This window comes from Sprattus sprattus, assembly GCF_963457725.1.
Source record: "Sprattus sprattus genome assembly, chromosome: 8".
NCBI classification, from domain to species: domain Eukaryota; kingdom Metazoa; phylum Chordata; class Actinopteri; order Clupeiformes; family Clupeidae; genus Sprattus; species Sprattus sprattus.
In genome coordinates, this window is record NC_137927.1 from 25,819,623 (window position 1) to 25,840,196 (window position 20,574).

The following is a 20,574-nucleotide window of genomic DNA, read 5'->3' on the forward strand; positions in this document are numbered from 1 at the left end:
TTGCAAAGTCTTATAAGGAATACAGTTCCCAGAGATCATGTACTCCAGTTAAATAACATCAACCATGGTTACATAACAGCCTCACATGCGTGCCTGATGCGTGTTGAACAGACAGGATGGTACAGTAATCAACAAAGTCTCAATGCCACTTCTAGTTTGGATAGGTGTACTGCACCTGGACTGCCCTCACTGCACCGCACTGCTAAAAATACTCAGTATTTGTGGGCCTTGAAGTTAATTATGTTGACACTGGTGAAAAGGGTAACAGCTGTTCAAATATATACATAACTAGAACTATGTTATGGTATGTTTTGAATGATGGCTTTAACATTTAACTTTAACATTTAAGTGCCTGAAAAAAAAGAGATATAAATCCATCAATCTACTCATCTAATCGTCATCTTGTCACTGTCACTTTAACAAAAGATCATTGCTCCTTCTGGGTAAGTAACAAGTCGTTGCTTGCAGCTGTTTGAGGGCAAAAACTTTTTTGTGGCAAGAGTTGTTTGTGGCATAATTGACAATGGTGAAAATAATTCAATAGAAGAGAAAATCGCAAACAGAGTGTGAACACTAATACCTTCTACTTTGAAGAAGTGGTGGTGTCGACTGGAGGAGTCATTGCAGAGTGCAACATCATAACTACTGCTTAGAGTTTAAAAAGGTAAAGGTAATAGTGAACTCATCTACCTCTAGTGGCTGATGTGCTTCTTGCAATTAGTCATGTGTGTTGACATACCAATGTATCCTTGATGTATGCAATACAATTCAGTTATAATATATAGTGCCAATAATAATTAAAATGATCTCAAGAGCACAATAAGGTGACAATTGCAAGGGAACACATCCACACTATTTCTTCCCACTACAACTCATGGATGTGAAAAAGTGAGCTTCTTGAATATGCAATGATGACACAGCCAGAAACAACAAACACATTTATCTGCTTTCTCTACACTACCAAAACACATTATCAGCTTTCTCTGCACTACCAAAACACATTTATCTGCCTTCTCTTCACTACCAAAACACATTATCAGCCTTATCTGCACTACCAAAACACAATTATCTGCCTTCTCTTCACTACCAAAACACATTATCAGCCTTATCTGCACTACCAAAACACATTATCAGCCTTATCTGCACTACCTAAACACATTATCAGCCTTATCTGCACTACCAAAACACATTATCAGCCTTATCTGCACTACCAAAACACATTTATCTGCTTTCTCTGCACTACCAAAACACATTTATCTGCCTTCTCTGCACTACCAAAACACATTTATCTGCCTTCTCTGCACTACCAAAACACATTTATCTGCCTTCTCTGCACTACCAAAACACATTTATCTGCCTTCTCTGCACTACCAAAACACATTTATCTGCCTTCTCTGCACTACCAAAACACATTTATCTGCCTTCTCTGCACTACCTAAACACATTATCAGCTTTCTCTGCACTACCAAAACACATTATCAGCCTTATCTGCACTACCTAAACACATTATCAGCTTTCTCTGCACTACCAAAACACATTTTTCTGCTTTCTCTGCACTACCAAAACACATTATCAGCTTTCTCTGCACTACCAAATCACATTTATCTGCTTTCCCTACACTACCAAAACACATTTATCTGCTTTCTCTGCACTACCTAAACACATTATCAGCTTTCTCTGCACTACCAAAACACATTTTTCTGCTTTCTCTGCACTACCAAAACACATTTATCTGCTTTCTCTGCACTACCAAATCACATTTATCTGCTTTCCCTACACTACCAAAACACATTTATCTGTTTTCTCTACACTACCAAAACACGTTTGTCTGCTTTCTCTGCACTACCAAAACACATTTATCTGCCTTCTCTATACTACCAAAAAGCAAATGATCAGCTTTCTCTGCACTATACCGAAACACATTTATCTGTTTTCTCTGATCTACCAAAACATGCTTTGCATTAATATATTCAGGGCTCACTAGCTTAGAATTCAGAGCAAACAACTCCAGTTTTTTAGCTCAGTTCACATCATGCAAGCTTTTCAACACTCAAGGCTCAGACCAGCAGACTAAGTGAAGTTGTTTGTTGGTACAAACAATGGATAAAACCCAGAGATGGGTTGCTCTATATAATTGGTGCCATGCCAAGCGATGTCCACAAAAACTTCAATTGGAATTAACAATGGTGGTTTATGCAACACTCATTCATATGAACACAATTGCACAGTGAACTTTGTACTAACCTTGGTGTCCAATACTCAAAGGGATTTAATCAGCACAGCCTTTTTCTTCAAGGGCCACAGCAGTCAAGGTAGATTTGAAGAATCTGTGAATTAGCAATCCACACACTGCATCTCACTTGCACTTAAAAGTTGGAAAGTTGATGAAATGATGACAGTTATCTTGATGTACATTCTTTAATTACAGTCAAGAATTTTCATCTGTGTTACTCTTCGTTTCTTTGCTTCACTTCCTCTCACATGCAGTCAAGCCCACATAGCACACAACCTTTCCACACACACACACACACAAACACACACATGTGAGCAATGAGAGAAGTCAAGTGCCTACCCACGGGTCATCCTCTCTGGCGGAGTGAAGGATTAGCAAGTATTTACCTTTTCTATTTAGAACTGTATGACATCATCAGGCTAGACAGGTATCCCAAACATTTACCATTTACATGGATCTTCCACCAGTTCAAATACTCTCTCTGAGTAGACATCAGTGCAGTACTTTAAAAAAAAAAAAAATCAAAAATGAACTGAAATAACAAAACTACAATTGCTTAAATAACCACAATATCTGACTTATGGTTAACATTATTGAAAAGAGTAGAGGGAAAAAACACTAGACCTCTTATTTACGGTATTAACTCTTGTGTGATACATGTGATGTGTAAAGTAACCTGGTAAACGACACTGGGGGAAAGACATTTAAGGTTGGAACCAAAAAAGTTTAAAGACTTGGTAAAAGTATGTACAGTATGCAGATATCTTAATGCATGTGCATCTGATTCCTTTGTTGTTAGTAAAGAAGCAAGGTGTGTTGTCTTTTCTTCCCTACAGGCTATCTACAGATGCCCAGATTATAAATAAACTATGTGTTGAAACTGTTAACTACAATGTACTGTATGGTTAAGGTTAGGGTTAGGGGTTGAGTTTGGTTTAGGTTAGGGTTTGAGTTTGGTTAAAGTCATGCTCAGTGAACAATTAGAAAGACTGAACTTGAATTTCAACAAACCATCTGTAAAGTTGGATTATCCAAATAAAGTGCTACCTTTTTTTTCTAATGTTTTGGAAGTCACGTTGGACAAGAGTGTCTGCTAAATATCGTTACTAAGACGATATACCGTAACTATATATTAAAAATGCAATCATGCACATCTAAAATGGTTAAGTGTCTGATTGTAAATTTACAAGCATTCACAAGCATGCATTTTTGTTGCTTTTTAGCATGCATGTAGCAGTGTTGACAGGGGGTCCGCATTCAAAGGTACTCTTGCGTCAGAATGTCATTTTGTGAACTTGCTGGAACTGCAGGAAGGCAAGCAGCTAAAGCTTTCAAATCCCCTTAAGGGTTTCTCAATGAGTGACTGCACGTTTGGCTAATTTCTCCACCCCACCAACACATGCTAAGACACATGAACACGTTTTTATCTCTTCCCCATAACCATCATGAACAGAGAATAATAGAAACACCTCATATTGATATTTCATGACTGAATGCATTCCAATTCCAAGTGTAAATGTCAAATAAAGTTGCAAAAAATGTGCTGTAGGAAAATAAAAATCTGAACTCATCCTGAACCAATGACATGTTTGAGACAGTCTCTGCTGTTTGAAATACCATACTACTAAACAACGTCAGTGTCTTTAAACCCCTAAATGTCCAGAGGCTCCAGAACAACAGGTGGTCCAACATGCAGTAGAGGCAGCAGAAGTATGTATTGATAGTGGTTCAACAGAAGACTTTACTTCATGTTCTTCTCGATCCAGTCTTTAAAGTTATTCAAGCGCGTGTAGATGGTGTAGAGTTCTGGACTGCACTTCCTTTGCTCGTACCCAAAGCTCACCAGACCAACTAGCTCCCATACGCCTTCACCGCTATCTCGCTTGTCATCGCCTGAGAAAGATGATAAGGAGGGGCGCTGAGGGGGAGGAGGGGGAGGAGGGGACTGAGCCACAACCACTCCTCCAGTGACAGCGTAGCAGACCTGTGAGGGGCTGAGGGGATGCTGGTGGCCACACAGCATGTTGTCTGTGATGGTAACTGACAGCCTATTAGCACTGTACTGTCTCTCACACTGCAGGACATCCCTCAACTCAATCAGCCCTGTGCGAGCTGAAGCTACTGCTTGTTGGTCAGTCTCTTCAGGCATGGACCAGTCGGTTGCATACCCCTGCTGGGCGGTCACTTCTCCTCCTTGCAGTCGGGGTAAACACACAGGCATTACGTGCTCACTGATACGGGCCTTGTCCAGCAGCTTCAGCACGGCCAGGTCAGAGTCGGGCCCAGTTGAGTCGTAATTTGGATGAATCAAGACAGCAGCAACCTGTGAACATTGGACAGATAGGAGACCAGCTGAACAGGCACTCCTTATGCATCGCACAATGGCAGCTTGGCATGATTCGAGGCTAAATGGCCCAGCAGGTTGCCTGGCAGAAGATCAGAGCTAATGGCCGGCCATGTGCCTTGAGATTTATCAGATGCAGGAGACCTTGGACACCACTACAGTATGAGACAGACTCATTTCACATTTCTATCATCACAAAGCCTCATGTCAGTGAACAATAAACATTTATAAGGGAGTATCAGATTTTATAATAATAATGACCATTATGCTGATATGCAATGCTTTCTACTACATTTTACCTCTTTTCTTTGTAAAAATGTCAGTTATGTCTGAAATTTGCTGATGGATTGTGACCCCTCTCCCCAAGACACACACACACATACCCGCAAGAGGTCAGATGACTCTGAGTTTATCTGTACGTTGAGATGGCGCTTGCCCATCGCAACCTTTATATCAGCTGGGCGGACGTGTTGGGCAGTGCCAGGCTCTGTCACGCAATGTGCTGCCACCACCACACTGTATTGGTTCACCAAGGTCCCGCTGCATGTTAACTGCCAGCGCCAGCCTGGCTTGCTCTCGCTCCTCCCCCCACCAAAGCTGCCTTCCTTGCTCTCTGTCCTCTCCGCATTGGCACCGTCACTGCGAGGGATGTGGCGGTACATGGCGGTGTGCCAAGGCCACTGTGTGTCTGCCAGCGTCTGGGGACTGACTGATCTCAGTTTTCCACAGACTGGAAAGTGGGGAGAACACAGGGGCCCCGATGATTGCAGTTAGTCGTTTAAAATCGCATTATTCTATCCTTCGTAACAAATTTGGTTTTGCATCTTGTAAACACAGTGTCATTGTCGATTACATTTTTGTCCTTTCTTTACACCTGGCAACACTGCTCTTCGAACCAAATTTATAGAGGTTTGTGAAGTACACCATCTGTCTTCACAAAGACAAGCCTCACTTATCATGAACAATTTAGTAATGGAAAAGCCAGCCATTAGAAGTGCGATGCGTGCCAGTGATTCTGCAGTGATCTTGGTCGAGAGCTAAGCTCAGTGCTGCCCTCACCTGGTGAACAGGAGACATGGTTCCCGCTCCACTTCCCTGTCCTGAGGCAGGTGCGACGGGCGCTGCCAAAGTGCTGGTAGAGGGGGGAGGCACACTCGTACTCTATTTGAGTATACTGAGAGTGGAACCCATCAGGCAGGGGGTCCATAGGGGCCAAGTCCTCACTTAGGGAAGCTGTGCCCGGTCTTCTCAGGTTAGTCAAAGAGTACATTCCGTGGATTGTGGTATTTCTCCTAGAGACATTAAGGAAATAATATATCATCTCATATAATAATAAACTAAATAAACTTAAATCTTAAAAAATAACTAAAATCATGTATCAAAATGAAATGAAATTTAAATAAGTTAAATAAAAACAATAATAATTCTGAATTTGTGTTTTTTTTCTACAGAATTTGTACTGGCCTGATCCTTACCCGAGAGCAACATGAGGTGGGAGAATCTTCTGCTTCACAAGTTTTGACACCTTAGGCTCACGACAAGCTGTAAATATATTCAGGAGGAATGTTAGGCATATTCCTAAACGACAGAGATGCAGCTTACCTTCCTAAAGGGACAGAGGAATGTTGATATTACAATACCTTTCACACATCGTGGCTGCTTGCCACTCCAAGTGCCGTCAGCAAGACAGCGTCTTCGTGGATTTCCACTCAGTACCAAGGAGTTCTTGCAGTGAAACTCCACAGTGTGTGGTGTCTCTGAGGCAGCAGTCTTATAATACCCATGCTGGAACTTAGGCAAGGAAGGGCACTTACTCTTGTTGGAGTCTAAGATAGAGGATGGAGGGGAGGGGTAATATTCTCCTGAAAGGCTTTCTCTGCACACCTCATTCCAAACGTACACAAATTCACACAAAAAGAAACTTCATATTGCTATGGATGTACACATGTATAATATCACTCTCGGATGTTGTCTGTCAGTGGACCAACTGTACCTTTGACACATGTGGGCGAGACTCCACTCCATGTGCCATTTGACAAGCAGATCCTCTGTGATGTGCCCTGTAGTCGGTACGATTTCTGGCAAGAGTACTGAACCATGCTGAGTGCATTTCCAGATGGTTCGTACAGCAAAGACAAATCTCCATCCAGGGGCTTTGGAGGAATGCCACAGGCTTTCTTGTGTGGAACAGCTGAACGGAAAGATAGAGTGATTTATTTTCTCTAATGTGGGTCTGTGGCCATGACCCTTTCAAAAAGCTAACATTTTTATGAAGCCCATAGTCATGACATGCCCGTCCTTAATGAATAGAATAGAATAGACTTTATGTCATTGTGCATTAGATACACAACGAAATTTGTTTGTGCGACCACTAAAAAAAAGTGCAGTTGTGCTGGGTGGAGGGTAGGAGGGTAGTGTGATTATTAAGTTCTGTGATGGCCCTGGGGATGAAACTGTTCTGCAGTCTGGAGGTGTGGGCTTTAGTGGCCCGGTAGCGCCTGCCAGAGGGTAGCAGGGTGCCCCACTGTTGACTACAGCTCGCTGCAAATACAATAGCATTTTCTCCAATATACCCGCTTGTTTTGCTGTTATGACTGGGTGGTAGTTTGTAGCAACACAACTCACAGGTTTCACACTGTGGACCCGTGTAGGCAGCTGGGCAAGCACAACGGAAGGCTTGAACCGGGTCCAAGAAGCAGGTGCCCCCGTGCAGACAGGGAGAGGAACTGCATGCTGTGAGGGGAGATAAAAAGCCAGAGGACACCCATGAGACAGTGGGGGTATTGTGCAGTGATGTTAGGTGCTTACAGTGATGATCTATGACAAAGAATGAAAGAACGGGAGGCTAGGTAAACACTTTCACACACAGACAGGGTGTCTGTACAGCAGAACCACAAGTGGCCTCTTCCTCAAGTCTACTAGAAAAATGTCTCAATCCGAAACCCAAAGTAAACAGTAGAACATTAAAACGGTTTCTCTGGTGATGAAGTGTGGAAAGATGGAATAACAATTTAAGAGAATAAATCTGTGCAGTTAAAGAGAGACTGTACTCATTAAAAAGCATCTCACCAGAGGACTCCTGGAATGTAGCGAAGAAGCCATCAAAGTTGTTGTATCCATCCGACACAAAACGAATGCGCAGGGAATCCCCTGAGCTTCGGATTGGTGGAGGACTTTCATTGCCACAGTATCGACCAATAACACGTGAGTCCATGCTGTCACCATCTCTCACCTCAACATAGTCATACCGACAACTGTGATCAAATTCCAGGTTGAGCATTGTGAATCTGCATGAAGTGGAAAAGTAAGTCGTTTCACTGAATATTCAGCATGTAATATAACCTACACAATGACACTATCAAGTATGTACGAACACAGAAGGTCAGTTCATCCCAGCTTGCCACTATAGGGTCAAGTTGTTCAACTATATGAGGGGGTTTATTTCACTTTTATAGATACAACTGTCATGTGGTGTGCAGAACTACATCAGCAGGGCTATGTGACACTACTGAAGAACTCGACTACACCTGAGGCTAGCATGTACAATGAAAAGCTTGTATTTAGCTTTAGGTTGGTCAGTAATACAATCACATTAGTTGTTAGCAATGATAGCATTTAAAAGCAAGTAGAAAGTCATTGTTCCTTTGATTGTAGCTGAGTTATCCCTACAGTATACCATTTCAGCAGTATTCCAGAAGAGGTTGATTTTGTAAGTGTTAACCACCTGAAGTCCATAGTCACTCCTCTGCTTACATGGATGGTCCACTCACATTGGGCATTTATGGGGTAACTCTCCAGAGCCACATGACCTTGGGGTCTTCTGATAACACCTCCACATGCTAGACAGAAAAGAAGTGATGAATGCAGGTTAAATGAATGAGGGTATTCCTTATGAGAGAATGGTAATTAGCTAGAAAAATATTTGTCACCAAAAAGGCAAATACAACATAGAGCTCCTGATTTCCTCTGTTTTTTTTTTGTACAGTAATTCCATGCCATTACACGATGTTTACACAACATATACTGCATTTCCCCATAATAAGATGATGGTTAAGATGAGTGTTAAATTCACTTAAGGAAGGTTATTTACTTTATTTCATTTTTATGAGCATTAATGTATTGCAAAAGTGCAACTCCTTTAACACCTTGACATAGAGTATGTTTCAGAAAGGCACATTCCCATGTGGGGAAACCAAACTTACTCAAGCAGTCTCCACCTGACCATCCCTGACGACACTCTGTACAGAACTGCTTTCTGATATAGAAATCATCCTGAGCTTTCCATGTCCCATTGTTGCAAGTCTTACAGTTCTCGAAAATACTGCAACCTATGAAACCGACAGAGGGATAAAAAGTAACAGTTGTTGAACATTTGCTTTGTTTTGTTTATAACTGTTTAGAATCTCTTGTTACAGTTGCTATATGACTTGATAGATGCTGTAGGCACGTAGCAACAGAGAGAATGGCTGGAGTGTTTATATTAAGGGGGATTTGGAGACAGTCTAGTCTTAGTGTATTCTGTGTACAATAGCATTACACTGGTGGATGACATCAGGGGAGGTGTGCAGGACTGGGGATAGGCTGCAACATGTTCATTTAACGTCTTGTTAAGGTAACACCCATGGAAAGTTTGACCTACATCTTCACCAAGGCTTTTGTTTCTGTGTCTGTCTGCCCACCTTGATGTATGATGCAGGGGTCACACTGGTCCAGCTCGTTGCGGCAGCAGGGTACAGCGTAACCCACCTGTGTGGCCTGGGACGGACACCTGCAGCGGATCTGCTTGTACTCACAGCACGAGCGACACATGATGTTCCACTCAGCACTGGGGCACTTGTCATCCTGGAGCATGGAAACTGACCAGACAGACAGACAAATATGATGTCAGAACAGATCACTGAAACCTGATGAGGTCTTTATTGATAACTACAACGACCTGTAAAAGACATGAAAAACCTTTGTTTTGAAATGTGGTAAACAGTTTATAAACTAGTCGCCAAAACCTACATTAAAGGGAATAATTGGGATTTGAACAAATATGTCCTACACTGATGATATTCAACCGTGTACGTAATTGACTAGTGCCAACTTGCCTTGTCTTATGCATGCAAACCAGGCGAATGAAAGGGATTGCTTATCCCTGCTTCCCTTACTCCATCTTTCACCATAGGCATTTGATTTAATGCAAATCAATTTAGCTGTAGCCATGGGCTAGATCATTAGGATGAAACAGCTAAGAAAACAACTCACTTCAAACAATTTAAACTGTCAAATTTAAATCTTTTTGGTGTACATGCAATCTATTCGCATCTATCACCACACAACAGTGCATAATCATCACTGACAAAACTCCTCAGGAGAAATGGATAATATTAAGGAAGCATGCATGACTTCATAATTCAGGTTCTTGATTTAAAGTGAGCATTGATTTCAATAGACACTTTGATTCCTCCTGTCTGGCTCTCTGATTCTGCGTGCTGGCTAGACAGATGAAACAGCCGCAGGGAATGTCTCAGAAAAGAGTCATTCCTGTAGAGCAGAACACAGTCCTGCCCGGCAACATCTGTAGTTTAAACCTTGGCCTCATCAGGGGGTGGAAAGTAATGATTAAGCAGAGCTCATTAGCGAAACAACACAAACGAAACAATTTAAAACAGACTTCCTTCCCTTCACAGGAGATAGGTCTATTTCAGCCTTTACCATCTCCTAAATCTAATTCATGAGTCTATGAAAGCACAATCCATACTCTTTAACAGTTGTATTGCATTTCAAACATGACTTGTGTTTTACAGCCCTGTTAGTATTATTTATCAATAAACATTCACTTTATAGAGCTAGAAATAAAGTAATTACAAGATGACATCCAAGAAGAGATGATAGCTCTTACCATCTGGCCAGGCAGTTTCACAGACACCCAGCAGCAGAGCGTGGAGAAGAAAAGAGGGCCAAAACGCTCTTTGGCTTCCATTAAGATGTAACCATGCCCTAATTGTTGGTCTGACCAAAGAATGCATTGTTCTGGAAATGTGGAAAGTGAGAGGTCTGTAAAAATATGCCTTCCTCTCTACCTCTCTCTCTCTCTCTTTTTTAACCACACTCACAAAGACACATTTAATGACAGTTCTTCCTCCTTGCTCCGCTTCCTCAACTACTCCAATTCCCTGTCTTCCTCTGTGTGCTGGGAGCAAAGACTGCTTAACGACTGCTGGGCTTCTGTAAACCATACTCCACTGTTGGAATGATGCAACAGCTGCTGACAGATAGACTACACAGTAGAACACAAACCCCTAACCCCACCCCTTAACACAGCCACATGTGTGAGAATGTCTTTACATAATTACATTCCCAAATGCTTTATTTATAAACAGGCTTTTAACCATAATTGTAAATCATTTTGGCATAACTGTGAGATTTGGCTGAGTGGTCAGTCTATACTGGTAGGGAAAAGATGAGCAGTACTAATGGAGAATGCAGAAATGAAGTTCATGAGTCACCTGACAAGGAACATTTGGGGACTCCTCCCCCCAGTGCCTGATTTAAGAGAAGGATTGCTCTATCTCCTTCTCACTGATGTTCTGACTGACTGGTGATGAAAGCATGTCTGAATGCACTTCTGATAAGTTTTCCACTCCGACATGTTTCCGAACTGGGAATGCCATAAAGGCTCTGTTCAGTACACACTTGTACTGCTGAACAACCATAGGCTAAAGGGATGAAACACATTCCCTGGTTTGTTTTGCAATGCCGTGGACACATATTTTCCATGAACTACTAAATGTTTCCATTTTCCAGCCCTTGAATCCAAATGAAAAAAGGGATTGTGTTTTTCTGACTGACTATTTGGGTATGGGGTGCGTTAGGTACATATACTGTGAAATTACACATACCACATTGTCGGACAGACAATACGGGACTCACCTCTAATGGACTTGCTATGTTATCCTGTGACAGTATTTAGAAAAACAGAAAAAGCATTTCTGGTGACATTCATAAGGCTGACAGACAGACCACATTCTGTAAAGCATGGCTAGAAGCATAACACTTGAGCAACAGTTTCTATGTGGTTAAAATAATATCTCCATTTTATACCAAATTAATCAGTTTAGCAAATACATCACTATCTTTAGGAAAGGAAGTGGCTTTATTTCTGATACACAATGTCTAATGAACACCAACAACTCTATGCAGGTGTAGAATTGTCAGGGTAAAGGCTGAATTATTCAACTGTGGACCACTGTGTGTTTGTATGTACAGTGTCCTGCCACTAGAGGAAGCCATCTACTCTCAAATGATCAAACATCTGAAATAGAAGTTTCAATCGCAGTCATCAATGAAATACAAGGAAACACAAATATCACAGTCTTTTTTATAAACACACATTTAATACAGTACACCACATAAATATACTTTCATTCTATCCATTTAAACTTGATGTAAGAAAGTTATTTGAAAATAAAGGTGCTTCAGAAGTCAAACTTTAAAGCTTACATATTCCTGTTGTGCCAAAAATTGTAAACAGTAGCATCACATCAGAAATAACCTTGTACCTTACATTTTGTTCTTGCAATTTACCTATGACAGCTTTCACCAATCAGTCAAATATTCACTTCTCTCATTTTTTAAATGTCCAAGACACGTTTGATAAAATAGTGGGACCGAGGAGAAAGAGGATATATGAGGTGCAAAAAATGAGAAGCCTGTAAACACTATGTGGCATTACCATTGACCTGCAAAGCAATTAGTAACTAGCTGGTGGTATTGCCTGTAGGGCATTTTGGAATTGTGATGTTGTTGATAATTGTAATGTTGCAATTTCGTTGAAAACTTATTTTGTTGTGAAGTGCACCGCCATAATGCCCTTTTCCTCACTGTTCCACATGCCTGCAAGACACCACGTACAGTGATCACGTGCTGAAGCACAGACTAGCCCTACATAAGCGTTCAATAACTTTGAGTAATTCTCACATCTGAAAATGGCTCTAGGCATTTTTGTGAGTTATCTCCGTTTTACACTATTGGCTAGGCTACTTTGTGACTGGTTGTGTCTAAGGGCGAGCGTGGGAAGGCTTTCTTCATCTTCAGAGAGCGGTTATCTGATAAATCAGGTGCTGCAGATTTAATATCTGAATAAAACTAGCTTCTGAGTTGACAAACAAACATGAGGAAGTCAAAGGAAACTCTTCTTTTCATATTTGTTTCGTCCAGCATCATACTTACGTTCTACATTACATTCGGACTGGACTTGCAGCTTGGTTTAAAGACTCTTACTGGATATGACAACGGTTATTTTCTTACTGGATCATCACGGCATTTGCTTTACAAAACTTCCCGAGTTGTGTCTCATCCCACAAGTCAAGCTTTCGAGCAGTTCCAGGAAGGCTTTCTATGGAGCGAACACCTGGAGACTCTGGAGCCTTCAATGTTTGATGATGAACATATAGGTGTCTGGAGAGAGAGGGCACATAGCCAACAAATAGTGCATTTAGAACCGGGATGCGGCAGGGTAACCAATGGGCTTGCGACGTTTGCTGATGGATCCAAAGCGTGTGTGCGATATGGTATAGATGAAGATCAGGTTCAAGGTGAGATACTGTCTTATCACTTGGCAAGGATGCTTGGTATTTACAACTTGCCTCCCTTAGTTTTATCCAAACCGGATCCAGAAAAAACCCAATGGATGTCTGTTCGTGAAAGTATCGAGTCTTTGCGTTGGACAACACAAGCAATCGTTTCACTGACCGAATGGGTACCGAATCTAACAAGCGTTTTTATCCCGACTGCTCTGCGTAAAGGAGGAGAGGGTTTAAATCCGACCAATATGTGTTTAATCGCATTGAAAAATAAAACTACAACGTTTTTAATTGAGATGATGCAATGGACCGACCTCATATTATTTGATTATTTAATAGCAAATTTTGACAGACTTGCAAGTAATCTATTCAATTTACAGTGGGACTGGCGCATGATGGAGAGAGCCGCTAGCAATCTTCTCAAATCTAGAAGGGGTTTGGTCTTCATAGACAATGAAGCTGGACTCGTGCACGGCTACAGAGTCTTAAACTCGTGGGAGCAGTATCACAGGAGTCTTCTTGGGACTGTTTGTATTTTTCGAAAGAGGACTGTTCAACGTATAGCCGAGTTGAAGCACCAAAGGAACGTTAGTTCACGACTGCTTGAGCTCTATCAAGCAGGTGAGCCACTGGCAGTTGAGCTGGGATTTCTGTCGGAAGAACATTTGGAGACCTTGCGAAATCGGATTGACCTGTTGTATCACCATATAAAGAAGTGCAAACTAAGACACGCTAAACCTATTTCGCATTTAAAGGAATATCATGTCTGACAGTAAAGCACAATGTAACATTTAATACGGTCACACATTATTTGCTTTCTAAAATGAAGAAGTAAGATATATCTACAAACGTGATTGTTACCTCTGCTTGCACAAATCCTGATCAAAACAGCTATAGAAATTGTAATAAAAGACGAACCTGTGACATGTTGTCAATATCATGTTTTTTTATGACTTGATCTCTTCTTGGAAACTTACCTAGTGAAACCTCCATGGCTATTAGCTTAATCCAGTTTCTATCTGGAAAACTGGAAGAGATATGTCACTTTACTCGAAAGCAGTCTAAAACCTTTGAAAAACATTATGGTTCTTATTGTGGCCACAGCCGCACTTTGAGATGTATCTGACAGCAGACACAATCAGACACATGAACAAGTGCAGGCATCAGATCACAAGACTTCCTTCAAGTAAGGACTTAATAAATATCATTCCAGACACCTTTCTGTTTCATGGAGTGAAGGCTAAAATAAAACTCCCCCAAAGCATAATATTGTGCTTTTTAAAACAATCCCAGGCCTATTTTATATGTAAGACACTGATTCTTATATTTAGAATACATAAAGCTGTCAAAATCCAAGGGACACTACATGTCAGCAAGGATTTCAAAGGCTATGTGATAGTTTGTCTGTTTATATATACTGTACTGTATTTTCCATAGGCCTTGCCATCAGCATTTTTAAACCATGATTAGAGGGACTTTGCAAAATGCTAGCTGTTCAATCCAGTGGAATTCAGTGTTTAGCAAACATTTTGATGCAGTCATAAACATACCAAGTGTATTAACAGCTATCCATTTTCCATTCCTGGAAGGGAATTTCACATTTTGCTGCCTAAACCCCATGCTTCCCATGCTATAGCTCCTGGTTAGCATTGGATACATAGTTAGCATACTGCTGTCTTTAGCAAAGGCTGATTCTGAGCCCAAAGCCTGCCAGACATACACACCTATAGCTCCAAACAATGGTGTCACAGTGACAGTGCCATCAGACTGAGCTTTTGCTGGCGCCTGCAGCATCTGATTATAGGCAGGGCGGGATGGCATGACAGAGAAAGAAGGCATACATCGGTTCGGGCACATTTTGTATCCCATTTCTTGTTCATTTGGGGTGTGGGTTCGAGAAGTGGGTTACCAGTCATGGTATTGGGAAGGTTACTCCGCCTATACCATGTCTCTGTACTCCTACTTGGTGTCGTGAAGACGAACCACTAGCCTACCATGACACAAATAAAGTACAAATAAACAATTCTCACAAAGTCTGACAGTTTTGATACCGGGAGGTTAAAGGTGCAGTATATGTAAGACTTAGTGGCATCAGGGCGTTTAATCCTGTGCTGTGTGGGCTGCTTAAAAAAAATGGCAAAATTAAGAGTAGGCCTATACCCACTCCTCCACTGAATAGAAGGGTCAAACAAAGAGTTGGTAAACTTGGGCTCATACTCTGGAAAAGGGAATATGTAAGATGTATGACACATTTCTGTGTCGTGTGGTTTGTTCAGTTAACTTAATATGGTCTTTTGGATGATAGTCTCACCGGGTGTACCAGCTGTTTACTGATTCACACTTGCCCCGCATCGAAGCCCGTCCTCTTGTGCAGGATAGAAAGAAAGGCCTGCTATAGGCACCCTGAGGCCAAAATAGCTCCCCTATATGCTATTCCGTACATATTTGTATGCACACACAGCGTGTAATCGATGAGAGACCTATAACGGAAATAACTGAACATGCAGAGTTCAGCACCACTGACAGCGCGTGGAGATGTCCTGGAGTGTATGAAGAAAGTCGCAGCTGCAAGTGCGTATGAAGTAAGTATCTTAGAAACTACGGGTCGACGGTGCTGCACGACTGTCCAGCAAAACCATAATTTAACCCCGTAGCCTATGTGACAAGAATGCACATTTTCGGGAAAGCTGTCTTGTATGGCTCTCGCATGAGCTGATAACCGTATTTTCATGAGGTTGGTCAAAGGACCGTACAAAATGCAAACAGGCAGTCTGTCTGTCTGTCAAGAGAATGAGAACGTGTATTTAAGTATTTGTGAAAAGCTATATCCATCCTAGATTACAGAGCATGTATATGTCTTCAACCTGGGAAAGAACATCACTAAATGTATCCGTGGAAAACATTTTGCAGACATAGTGCAAGATAGCAACTAGCTCAAGAAATGCATTAATACATTGGCTGCACTAGGGCCGTTATTCATTCACCAACAATCTGTACGACGATGTGTATAAGTGTATATATGTGCGTTGTGCATAATATGTGTGTTGGTTTGGAAAGAATTCCTCGAGTTAAGTTGGGTCTTTATTAATCGTTAGGCCTGCGTAGGTAGCCATCACTGATCTCAAAAAGAAACTGGATAGTGCATCATAATGGTTTCGGTCCGCGATAATTGAAACTCGAGAAATTTAACCGTCGCCGTGACACATTAACGTGTCGTATTCTCGCTGACTCACACACACACACACACACACACACACACACACACACACACACACACACACACACTCTGTGTGTGGGTCAAGGCTAGTGCTTTGGTCTATGTGGTGATTTTAGTCTGTGAGACAAGATGCACTGTCTTTAAGTTGCCGCTCCATCTCTCTGGTAGTGAAGCCTGGTGAGAGCTGGAAGAAATGATGGTTAGTCAATGTTTGGTCTGGTCCATTTATGAAAACTTGCCTCACACATTACTACATTGACCTCATTTTGACATTTAGGAAGCTCCCAGTTTTTTTTTGGGGGGGTGGGGGGCTTTTATGCTTTTATTCGGACAGGACAGTGAAGAGTTATGGACAGGCAGCATGACGGAGAAGACATGGAGAGAGGATCAGGAGAACGACAGCAGGCCGGGATCAAACCTGTGTCCCTGTGGGCAATGAAGCCCGTAAATGGGGGGCTCATCGGCATGCGCCACAGTGCCCCCCCGGAAGCAAACAGTTTAATCTGTTAAAGTGTCATCCCACTGACTACAATGATACAATTCAAAACTGTGTATAGGATTGTTACTTAATTTAATACGTGTAGAGCAAGTGGAACTCGTTAAGTTGGGTTGAAAACTGTTCAACTGACAGCAACCTGATCCATTGTTGTGGTCTGATCTCAGGTGTCAGAGGGAAGGGTGTTTTAGCAAAAATCAACTGGCATTTACCTTCAACACATGGCTCTGCTGCAGCTGAACGTTTGTGTTGTAGTGTCACACATGGTCCGCAGGTCAAAGGTCATTCATTTGGCAGGCTCTCCTCCAGAGGCCTAGCAGATTAACTCATTCAATCTTTTCCGCTGATAGAGTGATGAGGGCAAGGCAGGCCTTTAATGTTCCGCTGAACCTGTGGGCCTGGACGGTAGGAACAGTTTGTTCAAAGTCAAAGTCAACATGTTTATTGACAGTAGTTTTACTTATTTATTTGTGTGGCATATTTTTGTATTCGGTTGTATTAGTTTAAAGCACTGATGTGAAGATGACAAGGTTTGTATAAGTTGAAATGAGTGTTTCTCTGACGCCATAGCATTGTTTCAGCAGAGATAACCACATGGTGGGTTTCCCACATCTGAGGTCATCTTGCTATGGTTTTTGCAACGTAATCAAGAGCAAGGCAGAAAAGAAGGATTACTAGTTATTCAAAAACGTTTTTTTCATTAGTTTTTGTTTGTTAAATTTAAATCTGTTTTATGTCTCACACGACAATGACATTCATCTGATGACATGTAGTTTGACAGTTACAAAGAGAGAGATAACAGGTTTGATCTTCAAAATGGATTTAATTGTTCATACCCTGGCTGTACTGTCTTTTTGCTAAACACATTGAAATACATGTATACTTTTTGTTATTGAATAACACATTTAACAATCCTAAATAGATTTATCCTGAGAATAATTACATTTATTGTTCCATTGTACAATGCTGCCATTACTAACAGTCCATCATGCATGTTTCAAGTTTAGGTTGCAGGCACTGGATTCAATTGAACTGTTTGTGTTGTCACACCATACGGGAGTCAGCTCATTTCGTCATGGCATGTGTTTTTAGTTTCACAATTACTTGGATATCAATGTCCTGATTCTTACCGAACCCTTTTGTATTTAACTGAAATACTTAAATGACCTGGCGAAAGATCTTTCAAAGGTGTACTGCTGCTCGTTGTCTTGTTCAGAGCATCCAGAGGATCATAGCTCTTGTAGGTACATCGCAAACCAAATCTTCTGCCTGATTTTGAGACCCTCTGTCTCTTTTTCAAGAATGGCTCAATACTCACTGTGGCGATCGGGGTGCATTTGCATATGAACGGCACTCTTGCCCCGTATTTGCCACTGCTAACACACACACACACACACACACCTGTTGCACAAACTGAACAAAGGAGGCTACGTCGCCAATCTTGTTTTCCACCATTTATTTGAGTGAGGCGAGTTGGTGCACAAACTCGGTCTTATTTAATTTTGATACACTCGTTGTGTGTTTTGAGCCCTCGTAGCTGGTTGGTCTGACGATCATAGGAGGTTCGCCGGTAACAGGGGGAACATATATTTGGTTCCCAGTTTAATTACACAGGTGATACCGTGATGGCTATAGGGAGAAAACAAATGGTCTTGGCCAAAACATTAAGGTCAGATGTCTTTTTACATGCCAGGGAATATGATTTTATAACATGCTTATTTCTTTGTTGTCTTTTAGCACACTGAGATAGACCCTGAAACAAAAATACGGTATATCTTGTGATTTGTGCATTATTTTATTTTTATGTATACCCCCTTTTTATAAATGTTGCTGGCCACCTCTTTCTATATGTCCACTTGTTCTGACTAGGGGTGAGTCTTGGGTCAACTGGGTATTTTGAAACTGCTGAATGATGGCCTTTGCTCATTTAGGGCCTGATTTACTAACAGGATTGCGCCCATTTCAGGCGTAAAATAGCTGTTGTAAACATAAAACGGTATTTACTAAGGGGGCGCATTTGAGTAGAGTCGCATATTAACACTTTGTGGGTGTGAACTTGAAAACAGGTGGGATGGCACGTAAACGTGGGTGGTAACGTGGGCGTGAAGCGCAATTTAATGGGAGGAGAGAAGTGCGCCTTAAGATGTATTGCGTGGTATTTACTAAAACTGCCTGGCGAGCGCACGTCTCTGATTTGCGGGCTAATTCTCCGCCTCATAAAAGCACGTCTTAACCAGGAAGCGCATTTCCATTGAGTCTGAAAACGTTGATATGGCAGCAGTTATAAGAGCAAGGCGAAGAAAGAAGAAAGAGACAGCGCACAGAAAGAATTTTTTCAACTCGTATAACACTTTTTCAATTAAGCAAACCACAAATCATTAGACGGTACAGGTTAACCAGCCACGCAATACTTCAATTACTGGACCAGATCAGAGACGACATCGAACCCTCCACCCGGCGATCACATTCCATTCCATCAGTTGTTAAACTCCTGGCAACATTTCCAAATATTGGCCTCCGGATAATTTCAAACAGTCTGCAGTTGGTATACCTCAGCCTTCACTCAGCCAAATATTCACCCAGGTACTCGACGCATTGCTACGGCGCACTGGTCAATATAAATTTCCCCACTACGATAGCTGAAATTAAACTTTCCGAACGTAATTGGAGCCATTGATCGCACCACATGCAAACAGTCCGACCTTCAATCCACGAACACATTTACCGAAACAGAAAGCACACATATTCAATGAATGTCCAGGTCATATGTGATGCCAACATGACCATTACTTACGTGGTAGTGGTCTGTTCATGACAGTTTTATCTTCCGGAATAGTGCCATCTATCCATGATTGAGCAACGGTGATTTTGGAGAGGCCTGGCTACTTGGCACTCCGCTTTGTCTGTATTACCAACTTTTTTCTTTTTAAGAAAAGTGTCCATGAGATCAACCCATTCACTCACTGTGTATCAACCCATTCACTCACTGTGTACTTATCTGTGCTATCACCATGGAACAAGGGCGGGTCTTTGACTTCTGACTTCAGCACAACATTAAGCTGAGACATGTCCAATGTAGTGCTCTGGGGCTGGTGGCTGCCGCCATTATAAGTGTCAGGAGTGAATGCTTGTGTGCCCACATAATCTCTGTCAGACATTAAACGGGCTGTGACAGTGTCACCAATGTGTTTGCCTAACTCAGTGATCAAAACACTGAAGTGCTTCAGTGTGTTCTCTGTCTCAGAAGATGGACTTATAGGGGTGGACGTTAAGGGAGCTGGGTAAATATGGGAGAATAATTCATTACTTCTACAAGCACCCATGTGCAAAGTATCTGAATCAAGCACATCTATGTGGCCAGGTGGCACCGCTGACTGCCCCGGATAACGTGGCAGAGCCCTCCAACAACTTATCCCAAAAACGCCCTCCCTGCACCCACAAAATCAGGGGCTCTCCCTACACCAATTTAACCCCTCGCCCTCCCAACCCCTAGGTATTGGAAATCAGAATTATCCATCACTCAATATAAGTAAAGAGAAAACAAAAATGCATAAAAAATACTGTGGCCAAAAAATTATAATTAAACTCCACTTTGAATGTCAAGCTTAAATTGACAAAAGTAATTAACATTACTTTTCTATCAGAACAGTGACAATGTGAGCGAACTAGAGAGTGCTAGCTGCACCGTCTGCATCAAAGCTCATAGATTGCTAG

The 20,574-nt window shown here is 41.7% G+C and overlaps 2 protein-coding genes across 2 annotated transcripts; one reads left to right on the plus strand and one right to left on the minus strand.

The window, feature by feature from the left end:
• Nucleotides 1-2,549: 2,549 nt before the first annotated feature.
• pamr1a (peptidase domain containing associated with muscle regeneration 1a) lies at nucleotides 2,550-10,626 on the minus strand. Its single transcript, XM_080844087.1, has 12 exons — nucleotides 10,465-10,626; nucleotides 9,257-9,433; nucleotides 8,780-8,905; nucleotides 8,302-8,416; nucleotides 7,647-7,864; nucleotides 7,203-7,310; nucleotides 6,571-6,768; nucleotides 6,218-6,403; nucleotides 6,053-6,119; nucleotides 5,637-5,869; nucleotides 4,961-5,307; nucleotides 2,550-4,556 (listed from the first exon to the last, which is right to left on the minus strand). The coding sequence occupies exons 1-12, from the start codon at nucleotides 10,589-10,591 to the stop codon at nucleotides 3,975-3,977; spliced, it is 2,484 nt and encodes an 827-aa protein (XP_080700213.1). The 5' UTR covers nucleotides 10,592-10,626; the 3' UTR covers nucleotides 2,550-3,974.
• Nucleotides 10,627-12,735: 2,109 nt separating this feature from the next.
• Nucleotides 12,736-13,917, plus strand: fjx1 (four-jointed box kinase 1; the record flags this gene model as incomplete). Its single annotated transcript, XM_080844131.1, has 1 exon — nucleotides 12,736-13,917. One exon carries the CDS (start codon nucleotides 12,736-12,738, stop codon nucleotides 13,915-13,917), a length of 1,182 nt encoding a protein of 393 aa, XP_080700257.1.
• Between the last annotated feature and the right edge of the window lie 6,657 nt (nucleotides 13,918-20,574).